We start from the raw sequence: 12,959 nt of genomic DNA on the forward strand, positions 1-12,959 counted from the left end.
GCCTCGCCCCAGTCAACCCGGCGGCGCCCCTTCGCCTCCCGGATGGAAGCACGCGGGGCAGCTGTTTCGCGGCTCCCGCCCCGGCCTGGGCGGCCTGCGAGGCGCGCGCCTCCGAGCGGCTCCCCCCGGCGCGGGCCCTATGGTCTCGACCGGCTCGGCGCGCGCGGGAGCCCGGGGGGCGGGGCGGCGGCCCATAAAGGCTGTTGGGGGCGGGGCGCGCGCAGTCAGTGAGCGTCGCGAGGAAAGGAGGCCGCCGTCGTCGTCGCCACCGCCGGACCCCAGGCCCCCACGATCCTGCCCGCCGCGTCGCCATGGCCTGCCGGCTGCGAAGTCCCCCCAGGTGCGGGAGCCGCCGCGACGGCGACGCCAGGTGAGGCCGGGTCGCGCGCGGAGGGCTCCCGGGCTGGAGAGCGGCGGGCGGGGTCCAGGCGGGGGTCCCGGGCCGCCCCGCCCTGACGTGGTGTCTTGTCGCCAGCCCGCCGCCCGCCGCAAGATGGAGCCTCGGACGCAAGCGCACGGCCGACGGGAGGCGCCGGAAGCCCGAGGACGCCGAGGGCCCCTCGAGGCCGCCGGGCGACCGCAGACCTGACAGGTGGGCCCGGCGCGGCCGTCGGGGGCCGGAGCGGGGGGGGGGGTGGGGTCCCCGCACCTGACTGACTAGGGGGTGCCCGTGGGTCACCAACAACCCTCGACTAGCCGGGGCGTCCTTGGGTCACCACCCCGGTTAGTCAGGGTGCCTTTGTCTCACTACCCGTGGTTAGTGGGGATGCCCTTGGGGCACCACCCTTGACTAGTCGGCGTGCCTTGCCTCACTACCCCTGACTCGTCGGGACGCCCTTGGGTCGCCACCCCCGACCAGTCATCACCCTACGACGGTGAGGTTCCTGAGGATCCGGTGAGGTGTCTCGGTGACGGGGGTCCACAGAAAGTGGGCTCAGTCTCAGTCACCGAGCCCTGCTGTGTTCCGGGGATGGCGTTGGGGGCCACCACGAACTTAGAACTTTCCAGAGCAATCAGGTTAACCCTTAAGAGTCAGCTCAGAAAAGTCGGGTGTCAGCAGCAGAGCCACAGAAGGGGGTGCCAGGATGCAGACCGGGGCTGAAGCTCCGACCCTCCTCCACCCTGGTGCTCCCAGGCGCTTCCGCCCTGACGAGCCTTGGCCGCAGCGTTTACGTGTTCGCACGCCTGCTGAGCAGCGCGGCGGGGAGGCCAAGACACCGTGTCAGCCAGGTCGCCTTCTCGTTCTGCTTGCGCCCTGACACGGTGACCGGCGGGCCAGCGAGTCAGATGGGGCGTGTCAGAGACGGGGCGGCCGGTGACGGCCAGCGTGGCCGGGGGAGGCCTCTGTCGGAGCTGGTGATGCGGCTTAAGAAGCTTTTCAGATGAGTAAAGAGAAGACGTTGAGGAGGAAATAGCAGGCGGGATCTCTCAGTCCGGTCGGGGAGGCACAGGGGTTGAGTTAGCATAGCATGGCTTTTAAAGATTTGGGATTTGAGGGCTTCCCTGGTGGCGCAGCGGTTGAGAGTCCGCCTGCCGAGGCAGGGGACGCGGGTTCGTGCCCCGGTCCGGGAGGATCCCACGTGCCGCGGAGCGGCTGGGCCCGTGAGCCGTGGCCGCTGCGCCTGCGCGTCCGGAGCCTGCGCTCCGCGATGGGAGAGGCCACAGCAGTGAGAGGCCCGCGTACCGCAAAAGAAAAAAAAAAAAAAAAAAGACTTGAGATTTGAGATTACCTGGGAAAAGATGTGAATGGAGAAGAGGCCCTGACAGCCCTAGGGCTAGATGTGAAGAACAGGTAATCGAATGCTGCCTTTGAGATCCTGTTCTGAACCCTGCAGTGGTCTGTTTTAGCTGAAGACAAGGTGTTAAATCTTTACATTCCTTTGTGTCCTGTGGGTGCTCCTCTGGCTCCCAGCAACCCCGCAGGTCTCCTTGTTCTGACGGGAATGCTCCTGTCCTAGACACATTGCCCCCTGCTATTCGTTCCGCGCATGTGCGGCACAGTCATTGAGTCATTTTAATTTTTCCATTAATTTGATTTCAGACCCTGCCAACCATATTTAGACCGTGGGAATTTATTTTTACGGTTCCAATTTGAGTTTCTGTGGGTGGAGTAATTATAAGGAGAGAAATGGTAATTACATAAAGAGGTTACTTGTTTATTCCTGTTGCATTTTCAAAGCATGCCATTGGGTTTTCAGCTAGAATGTATGAAGTCGCTTATTGATGCAGTTGGAGTTAGTTTCCACTTTTTTTTTTTTTTTTTTTTTTGCGGTACGCGGGCCTCTCACTGTCGTGGCCTCTCCCGCTGCGGAGCACAGGCTCCGGACGCACAGGCCCAGCGGCCATGGCTCACGGGCCCGGCCGCTCCGCGGCATGTGGGATCTTCCCGGACCGGGGCACGAACCCGTGTCCCCTGCATCGGCAGGCGGACTCTCAACCACTGTGCCAGCAGGGAAGCCTAGTTTCCACTTTTGATATGCCAGTGATGGCCAGTAGAAAGTTGAGGAGGAAAAGTTAAAATGTAAGTTTACATCTTATCTTTAACTAACAGATGTAGCAACAGTTCTAACTGCCGGAGTTCTTGGCATCAAGTTCAAATTGCCTGAACTTCACTAAAGATTTCTTTGAGCTCTAGACAGGACTGAACTTCTAGATTAAATTTAATCCAACTCTAGGCGGGGGGCACCTTTACCTGTAGACTAAGTTCTAATGTAGTAAGAACTCTGAAGTACATTTTTATCCCCCCCCCATTTCAATTATGATGTGATACATCCTGAAGCATTAGTTGTGTGCATCCAGAAGTAAATTGTGGCCACATTTATTAGGTGCTGGTCACTGTTTAGCTCTAAAAATGTATTAGCTGAAATCTTTTTTAAAATCCTAAAAAAACTCCCTCTTTTTGGAAATAAAAGAAGTTGTACTAGGTAGGTATACTTCTTGGTGCCGATGATAACTGTTGACTTTGTCTGCCTTTCCCCTGCACTGGCACATAGGGAGCGCCCAGAAGTTGTTTAACAAACAGAGCCCAGGAGGCTTCAGACGAATTGCCTGAAATCGGTGAGATAGTAAGTTACGGAGCAGAGATTACTCTGGAGCTCGTTTTCTTGGCACTCTCCAAACAACCTCAGAACATTTCCTGATGCACTATTTGAAAGGAAACCGAAAGTTGTGTCGTGGTCCAAATGTGCGTTTTCATTTTTTTGCAGCTTTACCACTCCCGAAGGCCCTAAGCCCCGTTCTAGATGTTCAGACTGGGCAAGTGCAGTTGAAGAAGATGAAATGAGGACTAGAGTTAACAAAGAAATCGCAAGGTATGCATTTCAGACCAGTTTGAAATGTTATCCCTGGTGTTTTTAATTATATATTAAATTTGAGGCATATCTTAGAGTGGTGGCTTTTAAAAGTCTGGTGGGCCCCAGACCAGCCACGTCAGCAGCTCCCGGGAACTTGTTAGAAATGCAGGTTTTCAGGCCCCACCCCAGGCCTGCCGGATGGGAAACTGGGTGGGGCCCAGCCCTGGCTTAAAGCCCTTCAGAGGAGTCTGCTCCCTGAAATTGGAGAGCCGGTGTCTCGGGGCTATCCTTCCAGGGTGGCGGTAAGTGGGAGGCGGCGCTGCTAACAGCTCAGAAATGCCAGAGTGCGTGCGGGGACGGGTCCCTGACTTGGGCTCTGTGAACCCCTTGCAGTCGTACCCAGAACTGTGTGTTCAGGTTCAACCCCAAGCCACTTCCTCTTCCTCAGCTCATTACAGTTCAGATGAGGCACCCTCCACCACTGCTCACCCCCCTGGATTACGTTCTCCCTGGTATTTGGGGGCCTTTCTTCCCTATGATAGATGCCATCCAACCCAGGGAATGAACGTTGAGTTATTAAAATGTTGTGGCTCGAAATTAATTGAACCAAGAGTCTGTTCTTAATCCTTATGAGAAAATATGTTCTCATTGTCAGCAGGGAAGCAGGGCCAGACTGCTTCCTCCCCCTCTGCAGTGGTCGATGGTATTTAGAGCTGCCTTCTTTGGCAAGGCTCGGGCACACGTGGGGGTTGGTTGTGACCACTTAATTCCGTTCAGACATTAGAATGCACGTGTGTGGGTGAGCAGGATGCCGGGGTGGAAGGGTGAACTGGAGCTGACAGCCGTGGGCTTCAGTGTTTTGAATGAGTTCTCGTGTTTATATAGATCTTGATTTTTCCCAGCTGTAAAGGTAGGCTGTTTGACTGGCTCTGTGCAGTTTCTGTGTTCTGCTCACAAGGGTTATAACAATTCTCATCACGTCCTTGTGTATCTGGAGCCCCGGTGTCACCTCTCGCTGGGGACTGTCTGCAGCTCTTATGTGCTGCAGGGAGACCCCTGTTTGTCTTGACTTTCCTGTTGGTGGGCCCCGCTTTGTTCCTTTCTGAAAATTGTCCTACCTCGCAGAGCAGGCCGGATCTTGTCCAGAGCACTGTTTTGGGCCGCTCTGCGGATCACACCCTTTCTGATGGAAAGCTGCTGCTTTTGATAAGACCCAAGTGATGTGAGCTTTTGATGATCGTGGTATGTCTTACTTCCCACCAGGAAGGGCGGGAGGTAAGAATTCAGCTCACTGTATGTCAAGGAGGCTAGCACACACTACACACCAGCTGTCTGAAATTTTGAAAATGGGTTTTAGTCATACCTGAAGCCAGTCTTTTCAACTGGGGTTCCAGAAAGAATGAAATCCTACAGAAAATGATTTCAGGGACCAGTTTCGCAGTTCTCAGGGGGTGGGTCATTATCTCCTGGTATCCGGGCTTCACTGGGATGCCCCAGCAAACTTGGGGAAGGTTGAGAATTGTAGATTTGGAAGGAGGCACCGTGACGCGTGACAGCTTTTAGACACTTGGATGAGCTTCTAGCTAGAGGTGGTTCACGGTTTCCACGTTAGATTGCGCTGTGCTTTTTTTGGTGATGTACTTTTGCAAAGTTGGGTGTTGGTCATTGCTGTGATAGAAGGCAAATGCCCGGTGAAATCCACAAGGGAGGGGTGAAGGTGTGCAGTCTTTCCAAGAAGGTGAGCGGTCCCAACAGGCACACGTCTCATTAATAAGTAATCGTGGTATTAGAAATAAAAGCTTTGGATTTCAACTCATGTTTATTTTTTTCTAAAGGCTTCAGGGTTAGAGGGGTGTAAATTTCTGAGTCATTTGGGTCTCACTACTTAACTGGCAGCAGTAGTTTGTTTTTTTTTTTTTAAGAACCTGGTTGTTTTAAGCACCTTGTATGATCTTGTCATGTAACCTTTATCTTTGCCTCAAAGGTGATTGAGGGAGGTTGAAAATAGAAGAAGCCACCTACTGTTACTTAATCCACTTACCAGACCACACTCTCAGGGAGGCTTTGTTCCCTGTGGCTCTCTCTTAGCTCTAAAAGCATTGTGTTCATTTCTATACCTTTTTAAAAACAGCAACATTTACTTTGCTCTCAGATATAAAAGGAAACTCCTCATAAATGACTTTGGAAGAGAGAGAAAATCATCTTCAGGAAGGTAAATGCTGTGTAATTATTTCTTTGCTAATTTAATAGACCTGCAGTTTATTAATGAAAAAACCTGTGAACGTGAGATGCTAAGTGTCTCAATAGCATTTACTGTTTTCTATTCTTCACCGATTAGAAATATGTATCTATCGTGTACTAAATTCCCATATATTCAAAGGTTGTGGGCTGTCGTGGGGTTAATATGGTTTGGAATCCAGAGGGCAAATACTCCATTATTGTGTTTAAACGTTTTCTTACGTAGTGAGTGAGCTTAATTGTGAAGCTTGTTCTGTTCATTTCATTATCTTCAGTTCGGATTCGAAGGAGTCTGTGTCAGCATTGCCAGCTGACTTAGAGACCGATGAAAGTGTCCTGATGAGGAGACAGAAACAGATCAACTATGGGAAGAACACCATCGCCTACGATCGCTATATTAAAGAAGTGCCCAGGTAGTCTTGTTTCGCCCGCGTGTCCTGGTCAGGTCATGTGGCATTGCCGTCTAAAGAGTTGCTTTGGTGCTAAATCTGATTCTGGGTCTAGTTCACACCTGCTAAGAAGTGGTTTTTTGTGTTTTTTTTGTTTTTTGTTTTTTTGCGGTACGCGGGCCTCTCACTGTCGTGGCGCCTCTCCCGTTGCGGAGCACAGGCTCTGGACGCGCAGACTCAGCGGCCACGGCTCACGGGCCCAGCCGCTCCGCGGCACGTGGGATCCTCCCGGACCGGGGCATGAACCCGCGTCCCCTGCATCGGCAGGCGGACTCTCAACCACTGCGCCCCCAGGGAGGCCCAAGAAGTGTATTATTAATGACTTTCAGGCACTTACATAAATAAAGAAGAATGGGTTGGTGACTGAGAAACCAAGGACGTGAAGATAAAAAAATAACATTTTCATAATTTAGAATGTTAGATGACGTTTCATTTCTCAGGACTCACAGCTGTCTTGTAAATGTAAGATTGTTAAAATACATAATGGGAAAAAATAAAGTTCAAGTTACAGATGGTAAAGGTTTCATTAGAGAAAGATATGAGTATTGCCCCGTTTTGTGTAAGCAGCATCCCCCCTCCCCCCACGCACACAAGGATACAAAGGGAGCTTTAGAGAGTATACCAGCTGCTTGGCAGGGTTGAAGTGCAGATGTCCCGTTCTGGGGCATGGATTGCGAAGGAAAGCAGAGGCAGAGAGGTAGTCCTTTTAAGCTCACCTGCAAATGTGGATGGTGTGTGCCAGGATAATCCCTCTCTCCCGGTAGGCACCTCCGACAGCCTGGCATTCATCCCAAAACCCCCAACAAATTCAAGAAGTATAGTCGACGATCGTGGGACCAGCAGATCAAACTCTGGAAGGTGGCTCTGCACTTTTGGGATCCTCCAGCAGAAGAAGGATGTGATTTGCAAGAGATGTATGTCTTTACCGCATTCTCGTCCTCCGCGTCGGCAGTTCGGGCGGTGGTCACAGTGGCCCTGTCACTGTGTGGCAGGTTATCGTGCCTGACCACAGCTTCGTGTGTGTGTGTGTGTGTGTGTGTGTGTGTGTGTGTGTGTGTGTGTGTGTGTGTGTGTGTGTGTGTGTGTGTTGTGTGTGTGTGTTGTGTGTGTCTCTGCACGAGGGTATAAAGCCGGCTAGGCGGGCTCTGGGAGAGGCCGGAGGGAGGGGTGTGCTTCCTGGGCTGGCTTCACTGCCTGTAGCTCGGGACAGACTCAAATTAGGAAACCTAGAGTTACGTGGGCTTTGTTTGTTTTTAAGATAAACATTTTAAGAAGCATGTGAGTAATTTATATTGAGCTGTAAACGTGAAAGGTCTTTTTTTTTTTTATCTAAGGAAGGCTTTTATCTTTTTAAACTGTGTCTAGTTGGAAAGGTCTCAGGCCTGAGTTTCTGCCACGTGGTCAGGATGCTGGTTGAGCGCGGAGGTGGAGAGACTGACTGTCTGTGCGGCCTCCCTTCTCAGCTCCCTCGACCTGAGCCTCTCTCTCCCTCAGCGACAGACACATTTATTCATTCAGGCGTTGGAGTTTCTGCTTTGTGCTGGGGAGATTTATTAGAAAGAAGCTCGGCCTCGCAGACACACTGATTTATTAGAAAGAAGCTCGGCCTCGCAGATACACTGATTTGTTAGAAAGAAGCTCGGCCTCGCAGACACACTGATTTTTTCCCCCGGTGTCACTATTAGTCCCATTCTCTCTCCGAGTAGGAAAGTGGACAGGTGAGCGATGATGCGTAGTATGGCTTGTCACGGTGTCTGTCTCCCCCCAAAGCTGGACTCTATTATTGACGCTCCTACTTAGAAGGATGCCTATGGGTGTGTACAGAGAATGGGCCGTGGGCAAGAGTGGGCAGGCGGCTGTGCGCGCCGAGCCGGCTGGGCGTGTTTGCCTGCAGTGCCTGCTTCACCGCTGCGAGGTGATCAGGCAGACGGTCCGTCGGGTGCAGGGGAGTCGCTGAAAGCCGCTGGGTCCCTCGGGGAGCAGGGGAGACGCGTGTCAGCGCTCACGGGCAGCGTGGCCGTGGTGGCGTTGGCCTTCTGGCTCTGTTACGCGGTGACGGATGTGCTTGTTCTGACCGCACAGACGTCCCGTAGACCTCGGGGAGATGGAGACCGAATCTGCGGAGAGCAGCTCTGAGTCCCAGACCAGCTCTCAGGATAACTTGGTAAGTGCGTTTCCTTGGTTTTTTCTCTCCGCGATGAGTGTTACAGGTTAATTGTTGACAACATATGCCCCTCTGAAAACTGAAGTTTAAGCTGAAAGTTGATTCTGATGCTTATGAAAAAGGGGCTCCTTACCCCTTTCTCTGACTTTATTAAAATGTCAGATTTGATGGAGTTCATAGGTAGTGGCCTTATTTTAGATTTGGGGTTCAATCCAACTAATTGGTACCATTTTTATTTAAAAGTAAAAGGCCTTTTCTTCTCTGGTTCACAGGCTTTGTCACTATTGTTAGTTTTAGGCTGTGTAGTTTGTCCTGGTGAATTGCTAGTATAGGAATCATCTGCTATTTGTTATAAGTGGAGGAATGCTTTGGGCCTAGGGGTTTCCCCACATTTGCCAATTTTAAAAAATTCCATGTTTTCGGAAGAAAAAAACCTCCAAAGATGAAAAGCGATGTACAGAATTGCCTCTACTCTAATTCTCTAGTTACTGGTTGGGTGCACGTTCTTCCAGACTTCTCTGCACGTATACAAGCCAAATACACAGCAGCAGTTTACAGTAAGAGGATCCCTTTGTTATTTTAAAGGAGACGGCCCCAATATTTACATGTGGAGATATTCTGCGCATTAAGTAAAAAAATAGGTTAAAAACTACAACTCATAAATATTTGTTTGAAAAACTCATGCTTCATATAAGATCAACCTGTACTGTATTTGAATAGATCGGGAGCATATAACATAAAAGTGCGTAGTTGCCTTTTCCTGCCTGCCTTCCGTCTGTGTCACCCTGATAGGCCTGGGACGTGTCCTTCCAGTCTTGGGGACCATCTGCACCCCACGTACTCTTTGTGACTATTCGAGGTGTTAGAAGTAACACAGGGAGTCTCCTGGAGGTCCAGTGGTCAGGACTCAGTGCTTCCACTGCAGGGGCTCGGGTTCAATCCCTGATCGGGGAGCTAAGATCCTGCAAGCCGCATGCCCCCCCCCCCCAAAAAAAAAGTAACACTCATGTCCAAAAGAGAGGAATGACAAAATTACATTCCTAAGGAATACAGCTACTACCGATTGTTTTTGGAGACTAACAACGTGGGAAATCGTCAAGATAAATAAAAACAGGGAACTTAGCCATGGGGCGAGCCCAGTTTTGCGGATATCTATGCACAGGCGGGACCGAAGCCCATGGCGGTCTCCGCGGGCGGGCGGTCTCCTTGGCGTGGGTTACGAGTGACCGTCGTCCCAGCCCGAGAAGCTGATTCTGAACGTGCTGCTCGCGGTGACGGCGCGGGTCGGGGGCCAGGCCCTGAACACGAGGGGCAGGGGTCCCGGCGGGGGGCCCTGGGGCGCCGAGGAGAGGTGTGGGGGCCGGCGGCACGTCGGGGGGCCGGCGAGACGGCTGGTGGTGGAGCGGAGGCCCCGGCTCGCCGGCCTGCGCGGCTCGGGCCCGAGGCACCGGGCGCCGCCGCCACAGCGTGTCTGTGTGGCCACGAGACGCGGCTGCCTCGCAGCCAGGCCGCGCTCGGGCTTCCCGCCGCCCCCGCGACGTCCTCGCCACGGGTCCCGCGTCCTCTCTTTCGGCCCCGAGTGTGATCTGGCGTTACACGTTTCATTGCCGTGTCTCTCGAACTTCCGTTAGTTTAGAGGAGTTTTCCCGCTCGTCCCCCGCGACGCCGGCTCTGGGGAGGGTCCAGGCCCGTTGTTATGGGGCAGGATGTTCCTCAGCCGGGCGTTGTCATACCGTCCGCTTGAGGACTGGATTCAGGCGGAACGCTTTGGCCCCGTTTTGGGGGCGAGGTGGGCGGGGTCCTCAGCCCAGCGCCAGCGCCGAGTGCCCGGCGGGGTGACGCATTCTGCTTCACGAGCCCCGGCGGCGCGTCCCGTCCGCACAGTGGCTCCGCTTAGGCTTGAGTGGCTGCGGCTCAGGGGCCTTAAAGGTCGCTTGGTCGCTAATGGGGCGGGGGCGGGGGATGGGAGTGTGACAGATCCGGCGGCCGATACCTGCCCGGCACCTCCAGCTGCAAGCGCAGAGTGCCCGAGGGGCCGGCGCTGACCATGCTTCTGTTTTCTAGGACAGGTACTGCGGCACCCCTACGAAGGTTAGGCACGTGGACTGCCAGGCCGAGGACGAGTTTGACCTGGAAGCCTGTTTAACTGAGCCCTTGAAAGACTTCTCAGCCATGAGCTAACCGCTGCCACCTGGAGGCCCCTGGGAGCAGCGCGGCCTCCCTGGGCGGGGTGGCCCACCAAGCATGCGTCCTGCCTTTGTAACTGGGGGTTTCTGTTCATAGTGTACAGTCTCTTGGTGCGTTGATGTTCTTGCCTTATTTTCTTAAGAAACCTTAATTTTATGTATAGGGAGTGTATTTTGCATGTTTTAAATTGTAAATGGAACTGAATCCGAGGAAAATTGAACTCGAGGCAATCTTGCAACAATCTTAATTCCTTAATCTCTGCATCCTTGAAGGTAACCTGACAAGTGTACCGTAACTGGTTTTCCACGAATTTTTTAGGCATTAATTGCTACTTGTGAGAGGGTTGGTCTGGGTTTAAGCATAGGTTCACGGGGCTTTCTTTACTGGTATCTGGCCGAGTGTTCTCATAATCAGGTACCTTTAATATTTTTATGGAAAGGGTTAGGGTTTGGGCCGTCTGTCAGTATGTCAAGATGGGTTTTTTCCTTCATACAGAGCACTGAACAGTCAGATATTAAATCGAGCTCGTAGGTTAATGGGGTTTATGTAAGTTATACGGTCTTAATTTGGTACTTGTAAATAGCACTAAGCAGCCCTTCTACCTATACTACTCCAAGAGTTAAGATAGCGGAAGGATTTAGAAAGAACATTTTTTTAGTCAGTTAATTTACCGTGTACAACTGCTGTAAATGATAATGTGTACAGATTTCCTGTTCAAATATTCAATTGTAAACTTCTTGTTAAGACTGTTAGGTTTCTATTGCTTTTGTATGGAATGACATCGCGAAAATAAAAAGGACCTTCTGTAACTGACTCACTGCGTTGTCAGATAGGCTGCCTGCTGTGGTGATTGCTGCCCTCGGCTTGTGCCCAGGGAGGGCGGCACGCAGTGGGGGGAGAGTCGTGCCCGGCGAGCAGCACCGCATTTTGATAGGTTTGCAACTCTGGCCTGGGGTCTTGGTCGGGCTGGAGCCGGGTCCAGACCCGGTGTCAGCGGTGGGCCCGGTGTGTGCTTTCCCTGGACCCAGGCTTTCCCGGTTGAAGGGAGTGTGTGCCCACAGACTTACTAGGAAGCCCGGGGCCTCGGTTTGCTGCTTGGTTGGCAGCTGGGGTAACAGGGCCTTTCCCTGTGTCCCGAGACAGACCAGGGCCGGGCAGTCCACGCCACAGCCGAGGGTCCGCCTGAGGGCCTGCCCCACCCACAGCGGCGCACGTAGCCCCTGGCAGCTCGTGCCCTGTGGACACCCCCTGGGAAGTGATGCTGAGCTCCCTTTAAGCAAGGGGTGGGCATCGGTCACTTTGTTCAAGGTTCTTTGAAAGGCCAGAAGCCCTTCCTGTTGGCTTCACACATGTGTTGAGCTCATAGTGTATCAGGCGGCCTCGTGGATGTTGGGACATAAAGGAGACAGGGTGCCCTGGAGTCTGCACTCACGCTCTTGGGGAAGGAAGGTAATAAATATGGTGTCGGGTTACAGGGTAGGAGGGCAGCGAAGCAGAGCAGGGGGCGCTTGGGAGATGCCCTGTTAGGTGGTGTGTGAGCGGAGATGTGCTGCCGGGGCGGGGCGGGGGCATTCACCCCAGAGGGCAGCAAGTGCAAAGGCCCTGGGGTAGGAATATGGTGTACAGAACCCCAGCAGTGCTCACACATGGGAGCGGCTTGGCAGCTGCTGTGGGCTGGAGCCTGTTTGAGAAAGACAAGAGCTGTGGGGGGAGGGGGGCAGGGGACACCTCAGGGCCTGGAGAAGGCTGCCCAGGATGGGTGAGAACACGGAACCGAAGCAAAGTGGACCCCTGCTGTGTAGTGACCGCTGTCAGCCCTGTTGTGCACAGGGTGGTGGAAAACACTGACCTATGGCCTGGATGGGCCGGTAGGGTTTCTAGGCAGACCCTCGGAGCTGCCTCTGACTTCCCACAGCATGTTCAGAGAGGCGAGAACACAGGGAAGGGCTGTTTAATTGGCGGGGGGCGGGGAGTCCTTTGTGGTCTCAGTTATGTCCACCTTCCTGGGTGGCAAACAAGGTGAACATGAAGAAATGGCTTCGGAGCAAAGATCAAACCCAGAGGATGCGGGCGGAGACGGGTCTGCAGAGAATCTGATGCCGTGGCTGTCAAATGCTTGGTTAGGACCTCGGAAGGTCGAGAGCCTTTGCATCAGACAACAGGACGTCTAAGAAGCTTACGTCCCCCAGGAGCCCAAGGCAGAGAAGGGCTCATTTTGAGGAGACCAGTGCGTGTGGCTCCCGTCTAATGAATCGAACCGCAGTAAGAGTCCCAGGAGACTCAAAAAGCTTTTGAAGGAATCATTGGCAGAAGCACTGCCAGCTTGGACTGAAGTGGACTAGCAGTATAGGATGAAAAGAGGCCTTTGGAGCCTCAAGATTCTAGCGTCAGGAAGCAGATTGAAGAAAGTACACAGCTGCAAACACAGGCTGCGTTTCACGGAACAGGGAGTGCAATTCAGAGGTGGATCCCAGAGGCGTGGAGAGTCACCGATGCAGCAGGACTGAGACCTGGGCGGGGCGCAGCCACGCCAGTGGTCCTGCCCAGCCCTCCCCCCTGTACCCCCCGCCCCTACAGGAGCGGCTGAAGCAGCTACCCCAGGCTTGGCCCATCGTATGTCGGTGTGTG

General features: G+C 53.2%; 1 protein-coding gene across 1 annotated transcript; it reads left to right on the forward strand.

Moving 5' to 3' along the window:
• Nucleotides 1-201: 201 nt before the first annotated feature.
• SLBP (stem-loop histone mRNA binding protein) lies at nt 202-11,144 on the forward strand. The gene is made up of 8 exons (XM_059066055.2): nt 202-370; nt 476-592; nt 3,207-3,311; nt 5,446-5,505; nt 5,807-5,944; nt 6,745-6,894; nt 8,063-8,144; nt 10,209-11,144. The coding sequence occupies exons 1-8, from the start codon at nt 312-314 to the stop codon at nt 10,323-10,325; spliced, it is 828 nt and encodes a 275-aa protein (XP_058922038.1). The 5' UTR covers nt 202-311; the 3' UTR covers nt 10,326-11,144.
• Nucleotides 11,145-12,959: the final 1,815 nt, after the last annotated feature.

This window comes from Kogia breviceps, chromosome 6, assembly GCF_026419965.1.
Source record: "Kogia breviceps isolate mKogBre1 chromosome 6, mKogBre1 haplotype 1, whole genome shotgun sequence".
NCBI lineage: Eukaryota > Metazoa > Chordata > Mammalia > Artiodactyla > Physeteridae > Kogia > Kogia breviceps.

Excerpts from the sequence above, each read along its gene's own strand:
- SLBP (XM_059066055.2), top strand. The coding sequence starts at position 312 with ATGGCCTGCCGGCTGCGAAGTCCCCCCAGGTGCGGGAGCCGCCGCGAC. Across the intron at positions 371-475 it reads CGCCGCGACGGCGACGCCAG|CCCGCCGCCCGCCGCAAGAT; the intron begins GTGAGGCCGGGT and ends TCTTGTCGCCAG. Across the intron at positions 8,145-10,208 it reads CCAGCTCTCAGGATAACTTG|GACAGGTACTGCGGCACCCC; the intron begins GTAAGTGCGTTT and ends TCTGTTTTCTAG.